Source organism: Panulirus ornatus, chromosome 17, assembly GCF_036320965.1.
Source record: "Panulirus ornatus isolate Po-2019 chromosome 17, ASM3632096v1, whole genome shotgun sequence".
NCBI lineage: Eukaryota > Metazoa > Arthropoda > Malacostraca > Decapoda > Palinuridae > Panulirus > Panulirus ornatus.
Genome location: NC_092240.1, coordinates 55031133 through 55047494, shown reverse-complemented (window position 1 = coordinate 55047494; position 16362 = coordinate 55031133). Strand labels below are relative to the sequence as shown.

The window sequence follows — 16362 nt, the reverse complement described above, 5'->3', positions numbered from 1 at the left end:
GTTATTGTCCACTGACGGTGACAAGAGGTTCTAGATTGGATTTTTGTCTTTCTGAGACTAAAAGGATGACTGAATAAGTTTCAGGAGATAAAGACATTTTGCCAACATGGCTTGTTTAAAGCATGGCCATTTTGGATTAAAAAAAATAAGATAATTGGTATGAGAAGAATGCAGGAAGGATTAATTTGAGCTCCCAAGGTGCATGTAGACCAGAGTTTTAAAGGACGGGAGTTTATAGGAAGATGGGAGAACACATGGAAAAGAATTCACAGCTTTGCTGTTTGAGTAAAGAAAGTGGTGTAATAGCGGTCAATTCTCGTGTGACTGGTCTCCACATAGAGGCAGCGAAATGACAGCAGCGGTCCAGAATGCAGGGGCTGGGACATTTACACCTCTATACCAGTAGCCAAAAGTAAGAGAGAGAGAGAGAGAGAGAGAGAGAGAGAGAGAGAGAGAGAGAGAGAGAGAGAGGGCAATATTATGACGGATGGATAGGATTGGTTGAAGAGAGATGACAGCAGGAGAATTAAGAAGGCATTAGTAGGCTTTTGATTCCAATCTGGCTGGGAGAGAAGTGGAAAAACGATTTTAGATATGCCAATAGCACTCCATAATAGGGAGATGAGAGCTACTGTAGGTATGAAACAGTTGCTTGCAAATAGAATTGCAGCTCCAATATAATAATCCCCAGGTTTTTGGGAACATCGTTTGTGATGTTGAGTGTGTGGGGGTTTCCAGGATAGAGTGGAGGATACGATCATGTCCTCATATTACTGCTGGGTTAAACGAGGTGTTGCGAAACAGGGTACAAGTGAGATTTAGAAAGTCGAATGTAAAAATTCACTTTTGGCCCCGCTGATTTGAAACACCGTAATTTCTTCGCCATTCTGCACTGTACCCCAAGCCCGAATTCAGTGAAAGAGAACGAGTTTCAGAGTGAGAATGCCAAAATCCAGTCCAAGTAATTTACTTCGATTGAGGCAAAATAATTTTTCCTCAAGATCGTTAAGACACTGAATGATTTACCAAAGCAAATGAAAGCATTATCACAAAGTCATTAAAGAAAAGGCTTCGCTTCAAGTCCACGACTATCTGTTGTGCCTCATTAGTCACAAATATTTTGCATTCAGTTATCTGCTTGACTTTCTGCTCTAATCACAGAATCTTAAGTTTTTGATCTTTTCCACAATGAGAGTCTCGAATAACCTTGCTCTGTTTGAATTCCTTAACATGCTAACTCCTCTATCACAGAAACCTTAAACCTCATATGGTTAACTGCTACAGCATGCACTCAGGCTGGCCTCGGTGCTGATGTAGATACTTACGCCAGTGAGAGTTTCGTCGGCCAGTTTACTGCGAGCCATCAGCAGCTGCACGAAGTGCTCGGGCAGGTCCTCCTCCAGGTCTCTCAACCAAAACTTCTTCTGTTGATGGACCACAAGACCCACTACTTTACTAAATGATAATGATAATAATAGCAATAATGATGATAATAATAATGATAATAATAATAATAATAATAATAATAATGATAATAATAAAGGTTCACTTAATTAGTGCTAAGACTGAAGTGGAGAAGGTCAGAAATGACATTAGCATATAATTTGTACTCGATTAGATGTCTGTGCTGGGCAGTCTGATTACAAAAGTTCAGAGCATTACAGTAACCTGTATACTAATAGAAGTATCCTTCCAGTGCACTTGTTCATAACTTTACCCCCACCGTAATTCTCTCATGTTCTAAGAATGTTTGTGTCCAAGGCAACGTTCTTTACCAGTGGTGCTAGTTGAAACCAGTGATCTTATATTGATAGAACAATACCAGGGTAGGGGGGTTGTAAGATTGGTTATATGATGCTGTGTTTGACTGGCATATAAAGTCCGATAACTAAACGTGAGCTACACCCGAGCTTCTGTGGCTCATCTGTTAATATAACGTGGACGTACATATTCCTAAAAAAAAATTCAGAGTCAGCTAACTACCGTTCGTTGTGTCAGCAAAAGGGAAACAATCTCTTATAACAGAAAAGATTTTAGGACAATTAAAATTACTTACGAAATATTGTAAAAGATGTGACGTGCCAAAGGCAGGAATCGCCTTCCTCTTGCTGATCCACCCATCTCTGATTAACAACTTTCACTATCTCCACTGCATAAATACCTCCTTATCCCTAGCACAGTAGCTAGCCCGAGCACCTTATAGCTATAATTGAAAATTATTTGAAAAAAATGGTTACTCTCTTAAGACGTTATCAAGATGAATGTCGACAAGTGATCTTGCGACTGTACACTACTGACCGCAGAGGGTAGACTGAGGTGGATGCAGACCGGGGAGGTCCAAGCGTTGCGGCGGCGCTGCTGGAGGACGCTGTATGAGCGAGGATCAGGCTCTATCAATAGACCCGTCCAGCTGAGGTTCTTCTCCAGCATCAGAGTCTGGCTCATGAACTCCCCGTCCACCGCCCCGACCTCCACGAACACCCCAGGACTCTGAAAGTTTAGTTGCCTCACTGATATGTGCACACAGCCTCCACTTATACACCACTGTATGTTTGTGGCATACAGACATTACGTTCACAACTTATTGTTATTTTAAGTTACTTACGGGTTAAGAATGTATTTATTTTTACGGACTTTTCTGTATAAATATTTTGGATACTGCGAACTGTTCTTGTTATATTGGTTATTCAAACAGGAAATAGGATGGCTCTTGAAGGTTTGATATCTAAATCTGTCATGACAATGAGTTCCGGGTTGAAAATAATCTAAGTTGTTAGTCAGGTTCCATTATATATATATATATATATATAATATATATATATATATATATATATATATATATATATATCCCTGGATAGGGAGAAAGAATACTTCCACGTATTCCTGGTGTGTATAAGGCGACTAAAAGGGAGGAGCGGGCTGGAATCTCCCTCTCATTTTTTTTTTTAATTTCCAAGAAGAACGAGAGGGGCAGGTGAGGATATCCTCAAAGGCCAGTTCTGTCTTACGCTACCTCACTAACGCGGGAAATGGCGAATAGTTTGAAAGAAAGAAAAAAAAAAAATATATATATATATATATATATATATATATATATATATATATATATATATATATGAGGCTCCTGTTCATAAAAAAAAAAGTATATATTCTCTCCTTGTGACATCCTGGAAACAGCTGGACTAGTCAGACATTCTGGTACGGAAGTTACGCTTCAATTTATCTTCCTTGCTTATCACAGGCCATTGCTTACCCGATCTTTCCAGATCTCCTTGAGATACTCCTGCATCACGCACCAGTCCACCAGCCTGCTCCACACGGGCTCATGAATGTCTATAGGCGTGGTATCAGGGTTGGAAGGCGGGGGCGTCAGGTAGGAGTGCTTCACCAAGCCTAGCAGCGCGGGATCGGTGATGTTTGGCGGACCACCGAAATATGTGTCTAGACATTCTGTGAGGCACGTGGAACCATTGGTTAAGTGAAGTGTGGGGCAAGGTACACTATCTGGAGGAGCAAGAACATCAAAACATATGACAAAAACAATGAGTACAGATATAGTCATAGTAAATGGGATGCCGTGAGACCTTACCGATTTTGCAGGAAGGGTGTATCCAGGGGAGGATGGAGGAGACGTTGGTGAGGAAGTACTGCGTGAAGAGCACCGCCAGGAACGCCAGCACGAACACGTGCAGCACCACCGTGCTCTGGTACACACCCTGCAGGCGAGAGGAACATCATGATAGGCTGGACCTTGTTTTTTTTAAGGACTCTTGGCTGAGTCTTTTCGGAGAGCATCTCCTGCTTTTGAAGGCTACTATATAACGGTCAGACTAGGAGATCCCAGGAGCAGTCGAGATGCTACGCTCTGAGCGAAAAGAGCCTACAACAAGGGCCGGCCCTGCCTTCATGACCCATCCATTGGAAAACGACATACACTCAACTGACCACGCACACACATACTAGGGACACGGGAAACATTTATTCAGGAACGTAGTGAAGACCGTGTTCATGGCAATATCGTGATACAATTACTTTCATATTTCGTTTATGCAAGAAAGTTTCGAAAATCGCAGTAATGAAAGTATGACAGGTGCAAGAAGTCTCGTAAGCTTAGTGTTGACAGCAAGGCTGAATATTTAAGAAACAGTTGATAACTGTACAGAGCTGCATGTTACTATCATGCATTTAAGCTTGTTGGGAGGAAGTTAAGTGGCGAAGGTGTAATGTGGGTAGAGAATTAGTCGAGGAGTCTATTACATGTGACTCTGAGAGGCAAGGCAAACCTAACCAGATCACGCTAATAACTCCTAAGTTATCATCATTCCAGACAAGGCTGTAGGTTGTGTATATGATCCATCCATCGTTGTCTCTGCGTTCAGAGAATTACAATACCGTGTCTACTAGTACAACTATCCTTACAGCACTCTTTGTCAATTACTTTCTCCTTTTCTTAATTTTCTTACAGTATGTTCTAAGAAGGTAACCATTTTGTCGAACCAACCGCCATGGGTGGATGAACAACGAAGATGACTGTGGACCGACTGCCAGAACCAGGATTCGAACCTGTGCTCTAAACCTTAGGCGTCAGGAGCGCTAACAGCGGAAATGAGAGAGAACTGCGCAATTTCAACACGAGCGTTTGAAAATATATGATGAAAGCACATAAGAGAAAGTAGATAAAAGCATGACTTGTTAATATTATGAATGTGGTAAGTGTGGTCCATGAGTGAGTTAGCAGGGGCAACATAAGACCATAACATGCAATAGTATGCAGAATAGACTATTTTACATGGTCTATTAACAGGAGTATGAATGATAAAAAAACAAGGAATACTGAAAAGTTTTGGAAATTGTTCATAAAATCAACTTTTGGTATACGTTAGAGTAAGAAGCTGAGAGATGTCGATAAGACAGTACGAAGTGAGGCACTGAAAAAAAAGTATTAACAGAGGCTGCTGTTAAATGTGTATGACGTAAGAATGAGCTGTGGAACGGAATCATAAATAGACATGTAGATAATCTAGATACAGAATAGGGAATGACTCGTAATCATTAATCAGCACTTGCTCACCATCGAAAAGACTGTCAGTACCGACATAGTATTAGCACTGGCACTTGCCATATTATCAGAGAATGTGTCAACACCTGGACAGTGTCATAACGTCGACACTCGCATGGTCTCATAACTGACAGTGTTAACATACCAAGTCAATGTCAGCTCCTGCACACTGTAAGCACTTACATTATTTCAGCATCAACACAATGTCAGCACTTACATGACGTCACTACAGACACAAGCACAGCGACATTATCAATACAACAAAATGGCAACATTTACAGCGTCAGCAGCAACACATCAGACGATAAACGTAATTGTTGAATGACCAGTTTAGCACGGCATGAAAAGAAGCTTTATGTATTAATTTTCTTTTGCTACGTTATTGTAATATTCAAGGAACATCATAGAATTTGCGGAGCGTGATTTTGAGCAAGTGTTATTATCCGTCAAATAAGGTTGTATGCGGTCAGTGTCAGGCCGAGTCGTATATAGTGGGGTAACGTCATCCTCTGCCGTATTTGGTCAAAAACAGCGTCAGCCCTTGCGTGTGTGGTCATGACAGCCCATGTCGTATGTGGCTAGTGTTAGCCCTTGCGTGTGTGGTCATGACAGCCCATGTCGTATGTGGCTAGTGTTAGCCCTTGCGTGTGAGGTCACTGACAGCCCATGTCGTATGTGGCTAGTGTTAGCCCTTGCGTGTGTGGTCATGACAGCCCATGTCGTATGTGGCTAGTGTTAGCCCTTGCGTGTGTGGTCACTGACAGCCCATGTCGTATGTGGCTAGTGTCAGCCCTTGTATGTGGTCATTCAGTATTATATCTTGCATGCGGTCAGTATCAGACCTTGTATGTAGCCAGTCCACACACAGCGTATGACGTGATCATTGTTGGCCCTTTTTTGTATATACGTGGTCACGAGTGCGCACGCCCGTCAAGATTTGAATATCTATCTACGCACGTTTCACTATCAATGATATGAAATAAATCCTTATAGAAACACTAATACCTGATAAAACACTTCCTGTATAATCAAACAGCAAATCTTGAGAACTAAGTAACTGACTGTGATTAATGCACATTAATATCAGTCTGGCACAAACTTTTGGAAAACAATTATAAATAGAATTGTGTAGCTTTACAAGAAATTTTTAAGTGCTACATCCGGACTGTCATAGAAAAAAAAGTAACGAACTTTCATCACCTTATGATTTTCTACTGGGCACTTCACAAAACAAAATTTACTGAACAATTTACCCTTACCATTTCTAGAGAAGGATATGATAGCACTGTCGTATTATGTTTCCCAAGACTGAGGTTATTTTTGGGTTTTCCTATCAACACTGTAGGTGCATCCGTATGGAGGAAAACCAAAGCTTATAAACTAACAGCTAATCACAATGAGGCATGAATGAGAGTGAGGATATGACTGGTCGGCTGATGACAGTGTGGTGGTAGCGACCTCTCACCCGCCCGCAGGCTTCCATAACCACGTCGGTCACCGTCACGTTCTCTGCTGCCTCCACCACTTCAACTTCTCTCGTATTTGTTCAGTCACCAGTGATCAGTCACCAGTGACCGTCACAAGAATTATATAGTGTAGTGTGTTTTCTGTAAAGTCAACAGATCATCTGGTGAGATAAACATCAGCCAAGAAAACAGAACCTACGCGGAAAACGGCGCCAAATCTAACTCAGGGAAGGACACCAGCTCGGGCACGGCCATGTGGCAGTATTTATATTCAGGATTTCCTGTTGCGTATTGGCTTTTTAAGTCTGTGTATCGACTGTTGGTTTTGTTCAACTACAAATGTCTCGGTCGGTTAACTATGTCTTTGTACTCGCAGACATATTAGGTGGATCATAGCACAGGTCATGCCAGAACTACGTCGTTATATTTTGTGGTGATTAATGTATCAAAGCCTTACTGAAGAATGTTAATTATGTCCCACTTCTTCATCAGTGCAAACAAGAAATCACAACTTCCTGTGTTATATACTTGAGCTTAAATCATTTATGATAATGATAATTGTAGTAATGATTTTTTTTAATTTTTCTTGTGCCAGTTCAGTGTGGATTAATCGACGTATCCGACAGAAATTTGTTGCAATTATCGAAATTCCTGTAATATCTTAATTTGCGAAATGCGGATTATTCAATTTAGATATAAAAATCATGCTTACAACCAAACGGAGGAATCTTTATGATAACAACTTTCCGTAACGAATTTAGTTTATTAGCCTTCAAATAAAGTAAAAAAAAAAAGAAAAGAAGTGGGGCTTTGAAGTAAGAGAAAATGTAAGATTAAAAGTTAAACTAATCAACCACGACCTGCTTTCCCGGACCCCAGCCTACCTTGCATAATCCAGCCAGGGATGCCGTTACCAACCTCTTGATGATGAAAATATCATTACCTTGGAGAACTACCAGTTCAGTAACTAACACAAACTAGCTTTGTATTCTTAGTGATTTTATTGGGTAGTGTGTAGAGGAAAGAATAAACAGGTGTTAAGTCGACACGGGAGGGTCGAATAGTATTTTGCATGCTAGTTTACTCCATTTCCAATTTTGTCCCGAATCTTTTTTGTGATATCGAAATTTCTGCAAGTATCACTTGTAATGAGCGAAGAGAATGTCAATTGCACTATGTCCACAGACGTCACATGAAACTTCATACCGGTCATCATCACTAAGAATACTAGAAAAAAAATATTTTAAACTAAACCACTTCTGCCAACCCCTAACCTTTCATCTTTGGCTTACCACAACACAACCTTACCCAACTTCAACAGAAACTCAAGGAGGCGCAAGCGTCTCATGTCGAAAATGATTCAAAATAGTGCTGAACAGTTGCACGAGGAATATGAAAAATATTACGTCTTTCTTGTAGGGATAATCAGACGCGATCCTGAGATTATAGTATCACTGGATTCAGGTTTAATCAGCAAAGGAGGTTAATCACTTTAGTAAACCAACCTGTATTGGCGACGCCTAACTGTCTTTCTCTGAATGCATAAATTTCTTAATACTTTAACGGTGAGATTCAACATGTGCAAGAAGTGGCTTTATGCTGTATGGTTTTTAATTAGTTTTATGATAAGCAAGCGGGTTTAAGATAAGTGATGTACAGTTATTCAAACATGCCGAAGTTCTTCGGGGGAGAGAGAGAGAGAGAGAGAGAGATACACGGTTTGTCTTCATGTTGCGGTCGCCTGCGCCAGGTACAAGCGATCGCAGGTGGCGTAGCGAGGGCTGGCGGAGCACGCTGTCATCACTGGTCACAAATATATCATTATTTCCTCAGTCAAATAGCCTCAGATACTATTTTTTTTAATACAACATGTTATCTATATGTGTTTCTGTATTCGCCTTTGTATTGCACATGACCTGGTGGATATATTTTCAGATTTAGTGATGAATAATGATCAAGCGTATTCTCTTTAAATCATGATAATGTTTTTATCCTTTGAAATGCTTAATATTATCCTATAATGATCATTTAGGGCAAATGTAAGTATATATTCGTTAAGGTGTTGTCTATATGGTTATAATACAATAGTGCCTTCAGTGAGATTGGAGAATACAGTCGTAAATTGAATTGGTCAACATTATTGTTGTGTTGTGTGTAGGACGGTATCATTACTGAAGCTTTGACTAAACAATTCATGGGAGAGATGGGAGATAATGTATCACATATTGCTTAAGATAACAGTACACTTTCATACATTACAGATGTTCAATGTACAGACGTGAGACTTAAAGCTTGCGGTGTAGATGATGGGGCGTCAGTTGCCCTGTAGTTTGAGCGGTGTGCTGACGCTGGTGTTAACGGCTGCCATCCTCGCCACCTTCCTCTCCCGCCTCCCGCCATGGTTCACATCTTGCACACCAGGTCAGTCTAACCACCTCCCTTACGCCCTCTGTTGAACAGTTTCCTTTTGAAAGGTTATATTGGAAATATCATATAGTATCATCAGAGAGAGAGTCTAGTGATTTAGTAGAACAACGCGGCAAAAATATTACATTTATTTTGCAAATGTTTCCGATCTTAATCTGTGCCGCCAGTAAATGGTTGTCCCGAACTTGTAAACACGATTGTTCAAAAAAGCTTAGAAACCCGTGGAATTCTGATATCGGAAGCGCAAGTGTACATCCAGCACAACATAACATCCGTCATAACTTTGAAATTACTTTAGTCCTTTAGCATTAAAGCAGCGAATTGCTAGGATGTGATAGTTTGATTGTGATCTTCAGAGTGTGTGGTAGCTTGACTGCCGCTAAACATTTCCCAGTTCCTGAGAATTCCCCTTTGGAATTACGAGTTGACCCATATTGTTGTTTTCTATAAATATATGACTAATACTTTCACCAGAGCGTCTAATGTTTCTTGATTGATTATATACCATTACATCCAACTTGGCTGTCGAGCAACATCCTAATTCCGAAGTTTTTAACCTGGGTTCGTTGAGTACCGCTTGGATCATTATTTACCCTCTGATACACCCATGGTTTACCCCATGCAACACTCATGGTTTACTCCATGGAGTACACGTAGAACAGGTTGACAACCCATGCTTTACATGGTGACATGAAACTGTTCAAGGTGTGTTCGTGTATAGGTTGTCTAACTTTCTCAAAGTTTGTATACGTGACTAAATCATATATTTAGTTTGTATCCTGGACGCTTGACTGGAGGTTGAAAGTGTCGCCTCCTTGTAGATACTAACTTCTAACTTGAGGGAAGAGTGACAACTGTATAGTTCAGCTCTCGGTTCTGAAAATCTGTGATTTGTTGGTATAGTCTAGACACAGTTTGAGCTTTCTGATAACAGCATTATGGAAATATTCTGTTCATTGTACGTGTTGCAAAATGAATCTGTCCTTCCTGATGAAGGACTATCTTACGAACTCGTATGTGATACCCATCCTCAGACTGTCTGGATATGTATATGAAGGGAGCGGCCAACTTATTCAGCCCGGCGATGTTAGCCTTTCTGAGGGACAAGTTCCTGGAGCCGCCGCCACCAGACCCGGATCGCTCAGGGTTCGACATCGACCGCCCCTCATGGAGGCATCTCCTGGAGTGGCATAAACTCCAGCAGAACCTCAAGGACTTGTGGAAAGACCAGGTAATACGTCACCCAGTCAGTGAAAGTAAACAGAGAATTTGTCTGGAACTTGCACAGTTCATCGAAGATTGGGGGTGAATAATACATTCTGTGGTGCCTCTTGGGTGATATCTTGGGTGATATATGAGCAGATTGTCTGTTACAAGGGCGGTGTGACATGACCCTGACCTGATCTTTCCAAACATCATATATGAGGAGCCAGGGGATGAAGTATTCATCCTCAGTAGTTACGATACCTTGGAGAACATAGACAATCCTGAACAGGCGACTGAGGTAACTGGATCTGCCTGCCCTCTAGTTGTTACGATATGAACAGACTTGTCTTGGTCACTGAGGGAGTTGAGCCTGCAGGCCAGCTCTGGCCCACTGGTGAGGATGTGAGTGTTGACGTGAAGGTTACTGAGCCAGCCGGGATGCTGGAGGATCCTCCAGTGTTGGAGAAACCTGGCTGCGGGTGACCCTGGCTAGCACAGTGACAACATGAGCTGTAAAGACTTCCCAGGAGAAGCAGGAGGCTGCAACGGTCTTGTATCGGTCACCGGGTGTTAATGTTGTCGATAGGACTGAAGTTGAGGGACTAGAGTGATGTGAACAGCCTTATGTAGGTTACTGGAACTAATGAACATGTAGGTTTCTAGGGTAACTGTAGGATTTTGGTGTGTGTGGGTCTCCAAGTTACTAGGACAGTCGTGCTTTCAGAGTCCTGGGGTGTTCGTGGAGGTCGGGGCGGTGGACGGGGAGTTCATGAGCCAGACTCTGATGTTGGAGAAGAACCTCAGCTGGACGGGTCTATTGATAGAGCCTGATCCTCGCTCATACAGCGTCCTCCAGCAGCGCCGCCGCAACGCTTGGACCTCCCCGGTCTGCATCCGCTTGGGTCCGACCAGCGCGGTACGTGGATGACAGCTCCTGTCGCAGTGTACCTTGCCTCACCAGCAGGGTAGATGTCTACACCACTTGTACGATCAGCTTGAACCGTTTGATGTTGAGAGTGATGTGTATAGTTACCTGTAGCATGGAAATAGTATGGAAATACACATTCGAGAGGTAGAGGACCATCATATATGTATTTTCTCTCTTATCAGAGTTGAAATATTGATAACCGAGCAGGGATATTAGTGCCACAGGTGGAGACTGCTTCACTGTTGGTTTATTTAGGGAAATATTGATTGTCAGAGTCAGTCAAGGGCAGGGTAGTGTTTCCTCGGTAAAGACTAGAGCCATTAACAGCTTCCACTGCTAACAGTGGCTCTTCCCCAGTGTGATGAGTGATTGATTGATGTGCCTTACCTTAACTAACATAACCTTAAATGTGAGAAACTACACATTTCGTTATGAAGTGCCTCTACTTCACATATATAACAAAGCTCGTTACATATGTGATACCGAAGTATACATGGTCGAAATCAATTCATTCACACCAAGAAAGCTTGCGGGAATAAACCACACAACAGTTACTAAACACATATTACAGACGTTGTTACTGTAAGTGAGGAAGGAAAATGTGAAAATAGAATCAAATGAATAGGAAATAAGATTATTAGATGGAGAAAATAGGCGAACCACAGGGCATGAGGGAAAGACTGATACGTAATTGTTGAACTGATATCATCTTTATGTGTGTGTAAAGTTATTAAACTTTTCCTGCTGCGTTAAGTGTGTATATAAGAACAATATGTGTAGTTCGTGAATTACACCACTTATAACACCATTCCTGTGAAGCTTAAGATTTTCTCAATATTTCTTTGTGCCAGAGAAAGCTGTGGATGCGGGACCTGAGAGCAGACCTGCCACAGGAGATGCAGGGGTTGGTCATGGCCAGAAGCAAACTTGATGATGAAACGATCACTGGGGTAAGTCTTCTGTACGACCTCCCGCCAGTATTCAGGTAAAAAGATTTATCATCAGTTCCTGGCCCCAGGAGTACCTATTATTTCTCCTAAGGCCCCCTATAGCCTCTGTAACACTCATAAAAACAACTATTGTGTAATAGAATCTATGTATTATCGTAAGGTATCGTAGACAGTATGACAATGTATTTTTTCTGAGCCAGAAACAATAGGTGTCTCCCTGTGCTGGGGAGTCGGGGATGGAAGACATAAACTGAGCGAGTTTCATTATAAAGAGACGTCGCTGACACGTCTCCCACCTCGTCTCATGCCAGAGTCGTCCACTAACCTCTCCCTCTCACGACAGGATATGCTGCAGGGGAGGACGACCTTCGTGCCGTGTGTACGTCTCTCCCAGCTGCTGCTGCGGGCCAACATGACCCGCGCGGACCTCCTCACCATCGCCACAGGCACACCCAAGGACCACCTCAAGATCAGGGACGTCACCTCCGACCGCCAAACGTTCGACGTGAAGGTTAGCAGCCGCGTGAGGGATGTGATGTCGCTGCGTCGTACCTCACCATCAGACGAGTGCATGAAGGAGGCTTAGTGGACACAGATCGATGTGGCGTGGTTTATTGTGTGTGGTTTCAATGATACGTGTGATGGTGACTCTCGTGCCCCGCAAAACAACTTTAAATATGAACGTTACGTTTCCAGAGGCGGCCCTGCTCGAAGGCTTTTGTCTCCTGACACCCAGGGCGTTCAGGAGGAGGCTTGATCACTATACAGAGATGACAATTTTGGTTGAGATTATCATGATAATTTTAAGATGGTACATTTCGCCTCTCGCTGAAGGTTTTCATGAGACTGTTAACCCCAGTGTTTTATCCCCCAGACTCTCCTGGTCCAGTACCCGAGGTCCCACCTGCTGCAAGAGCCGTACCCGGAGATCCCAGGCTACATTTTGGACATGGACCGGTCCGTGCTGCTGGTCCGCCTCTTCTGGCGCAAGGCAGACTGTCGCCTGCTGCAGGAGGACACTTGCAGAAGAACTAAGCCTTACGACCTGATGGAAGCTTGCAAGAAGTATTTGTGCAATGACTTCGCCACAGTCTGGACTTACAAGTAGAGGGAGTCCTTGAACTCATACATGTGCTGCGTTCAGGTTAGTCAGGTGTGTGTGTGTATGTGTGTGTGTGTGTGTGTGTGTGTGTGTACTATGTCTTAATTGTATGTTTGTATATATATACACACCACAGCCTAAGCCAGGTACTCATGTGTCGACCCGTCCGAGGGAAGGAGGAACAGCTAGGTTGACTGTGGGCCCATGAGAAAGACCATGGTCTCTTGTACCATCATGAAGTCCATGGTCTCTTGTACCGTCATGAAGACCATGGTCTCTTGTACCGTCATGAAGACCATGGTCTCTTGACCGTCATGAAGAGACTGTTAAGCCTTTGTAAGTTGCCGACGTCCATAGTCTCCTTACCTCGGCCATGAGAACCATCTGTCTACCTTACATTAAACAAGTATTTCTTGGTCTACTTTCCTAACCATCCCCTACCCCAGCCCCTGATCGTGGCCGCTGTGCCCTGTGGTGATGCACATTGTGAAGGACTCTTGACTGTTACCATCCAGTTCAGACGAGGTCCAGCAGTGAGGGTGTGTCGCAACTCCCAGATCTCGTGTCTTCCATGATATGCTGGTGGATCAAGTTCTCACGTCTCTCTGTCTCTATGAAGACCCAAGCTCTCTCCGTCTATCTCCCTGTGGTCAGAGTTCTTTATTATGAATAATTTACTATCATCATTACGGTAGTGTCTCATTGTCTTCCTCACTTCCTAACTGTTTCTTCACTGTTATCATTGATGCGAAATTTCAATTCTGACGCATTACTACTGGTCACCAGTTCGTCTGTGTTCGTATACCACTAGTATACCTGATCTCCAGTCTACATACGTATACCACTAGTATACCTGATCTCCAGTCTACATACGTATACCACTAGTATACCTGATCTCCAGTCTACATACGTATACCATTAGTATACCTGATCTCCAGTCTACGTACACCACATGCTGTTGGTTAGTCCGCGCCTGGTACTTTAACGTTCTTCCTCCTGGCCTGACCTGATCCCTCTCGTGTTTTGCCTCCAGCCATCTTTATCTCGTGTTCTCTCTCTCTCTCTCTCTCTCTCTCTCTCTCTCTCTCTCTCTCTCTCTCTTGTTCTTTGCTTTGTCACACTTGACATACTACACTACGCTAGACTCCTCCCCTCTGGCATGTGTGTGAAAAAAAATATAGAGTGATTAGTAAACTGAAATTATTTGTATCCATCAGATTATCTTTCTTTCAAACTATTCGCCATTTCCCGCATTAGCGAGGTAGCGTTAAGAACAGAGGACTGGGCCTTTGAGGGAATACCCTCACCTGGCCCAATTCTCTGTTCCTTCTTTTGGGAAAAAAAAAAAATAAACGAGAGGGAGGATTTCAGCCCCGCTCCCTCCTTTTAGTCGCCTTCTACGACAGCAGGAATACGTGGAAGTATTCTTAATCCCCTATCCCCCAGATTATATGTATACATATATATTTACAGAAGAGAGCCTAGAACAGCAGAGATGGAAGGGGAGAGCAGCAACAGATGGGTCGATCAGCGCTCTGGGAAGGCGAGGACCCGGAAATCGAACTCTCCTGCACCATGTGGTAAACTGAGCCAACTACCTCGTTGTTATTATAACATATGAAATATATCTGGTTGAATATATATGTTGGATGATTTCTTCCTGTACGAGCTCTGAGTATGTCAAGCTGATACGTCGATGAACATCTGTCTCCTTAGACTATGTGTACGGACGGAAATCATAGAGAGAGTGATTTAGAATTTAGCTTTGAAGTAAAGCTTAGAGAAAGTAGCAAGGGGAAGGAAAAGTAGCCAGGGAAAGCAGCCGAGGAGGGAAAGTAGCCAAGGAAAGCAAACGAGGGAAAGTAGCCAGAGAAAGCAGCCTAGGAGGGAAAGTAGTCAGGGAAAGCAGGTTAGGAGGGAAAGTAGCCAGGGAAAGGCAGAGGGAAAGTAGCCAGGAAAAGCAAGCTAGGAGGGGAAGTAACCAGGGAAAGCAGGCTGAGGGAAAGTAGCCAGGGAAAGCAGCCAAGTAGGGAAAGTAGCCAGGGAAAGCAAGCTAGGAGGGAAAGTAGCCAGGGAAAGCAGCCAAGTAGGGAAAGTAGCCAGAGAAAGCAAGCTAGGAGGGAAAGTAGCCTGGGAAAGCAAGCTAGGAGGGAAAGTAGCCTGGGAAAGGGAAACTTTGTGGCCAGTACTAGGTCAGCTACACATGGTAGTGTCTCATCAGGACTGGACATAAGTACTAGCATGACCCCTGGCTTGGGCTAAGCTGGTGATCAGAAAGAGGATTGATATTAAACCAGCGGTTTCGATTAAGCTTAGGAACGAAGCTTATATACCATGGACTGAACCTTGTTAACAGTGATATGGGTTAAGCTAACAAGCAGCTGTGGTCAAAGCTTAGCAGCAAGGGTTTGGACAAAGGAACAGTAAGTTGAATTCAGCTTCAGAATAAGAATGTGGACTAAGCTTATATACAACGCTATGATGTAAGCTTAGGAACATAACGACCTAAAGCTTAGGAATAAGTATGTCAAAGAAAGCTTAGAAGTTATGTGAATTACAAATCTGTAATCTTTGATAAAACTTCGATGGTCAGTATTGTAGGATAAAACTTAAGATCATTGAAATATAAAGATACATATGAAATAAAGCTTAGTCAGGGTAATGCAGAGGGAAGCTTTGATGTTAGCTACAACAGTACGTATCAGTAACTGGAATATATAGCTTTACCTAAAGCTTACTTACACTGTTCACTCCTAAAGCTTAGTTTCAATATTTAGACTTAAAGCTTATTAGCAACGGTAGGACCTAAAGCTTCGTAACAGAGGATAGACCTAAAGCTCTATTCATGTGGTTAGACCTAAAGCTGATTACCACAGGTTAAACCTAAAGCTTATTTCCAATGGTTAGATCTAAAGCTTAGTTCCAGTAATCAAACCTAAAGCTTAATTTCAGAGGTTGAACCTAAAGCTTAGGGTTACAATGGCTGGATCTAGAGCTTACTTCCAGTGGTTACACTGTAAAGATTAGTTCCAGAGACCAGACCTAAAGCTTAAAGTTCCATTGGTTAGACGTAAAGCCTGTCTTTCTGCAACATGAGTCTCGGACACGCAGGGCAGTACTGGGCCTCCCTCTCATCAACTCCAAAAATAAAATAGTGCAATTGGAGGGCTCCCGGTTCCCTTCTCTTCATGGCGGCGTTGGTATTCGTATTACAGCGTAGCGTA

At 42.8% G+C, this 16362-nt stretch overlaps 2 protein-coding genes across 8 annotated transcripts in view; one reads left to right on the top strand and one right to left on the bottom strand.

The window, feature by feature from the left end:
- LOC139754796 (uncharacterized) overlaps window positions 1-6456 on the bottom strand; it is an 8519-nt gene extending 2063 nt beyond the window's left edge. Inside the window, exons 1-5 of the mRNA XM_071672611.1 lie at window positions 6319-6456; window positions 3590-3716; window positions 3254-3450; window positions 2299-2490; window positions 1326-1424 (exon numbers count right to left, since the gene is read on the bottom strand). Of these exons, the coding sequence (XP_071528712.1) occupies window positions 1326-1424; window positions 2299-2490; window positions 3254-3450; window positions 3590-3716; window positions 6319-6321 (618 nt within the window). The 5' untranslated portion in view covers window positions 6322-6456. The remainder of the gene's footprint in view (window positions 1-1325; window positions 1425-2298; window positions 2491-3253; window positions 3451-3589; window positions 3717-6318) is intronic.
- A 101-nt stretch (window positions 6457-6557) lies between these two features.
- On the top strand, window positions 6558-14777 carry LOC139754797 (uncharacterized). Of its 7 annotated transcripts, none has more exons than XM_071672616.1 (8): window positions 6558-6689; window positions 8787-8946; window positions 9987-10183; window positions 10883-11074; window positions 11938-12036; window positions 12380-12547; window positions 12911-13180; window positions 14612-14777. In XM_071672616.1, the coding sequence occupies exons 2-7, from the start codon at window positions 8829-8831 to the stop codon at window positions 13142-13144; spliced, it is 1008 nt and encodes a 335-aa protein (XP_071528717.1). In that variant the 5' UTR covers window positions 6558-6689; window positions 8787-8828; the 3' UTR covers window positions 13145-13180; window positions 14612-14777. The 7 variants fall into 7 exon arrangements, with proteins under 7 accessions (XP_071528717.1, XP_071528714.1, XP_071528720.1 ...); XM_071672613.1 differs by having other exon boundaries at window positions 6565-6786; XM_071672619.1 differs by having other exon boundaries at window positions 6565-6786; window positions 12911-13189.
- The last annotated feature ends 1585 nt before the right edge of the window (window positions 14778-16362 follow it).

Coding starts and splice junctions, on each gene's coding strand:
- LOC139754797 (XM_071672616.1), top strand. CDS start 8,829: ATGATGGGGCGTCAGTTGCCCTGTAGTTTGAGCGGTGTGCTGACGCTG. Junction 11,075..11,937: donor GCTTGGGTCCGACCAGCGCG/GTACGTGGATGA, acceptor TCTTTGTGCCAG/AGAAAGCTGTGGATGCGGGA. Junction 12,037..12,379: donor ATGATGAAACGATCACTGGG/GTAAGTCTTCTG, acceptor CTCTCACGACAG/GATATGCTGCAGGGGAGGAC.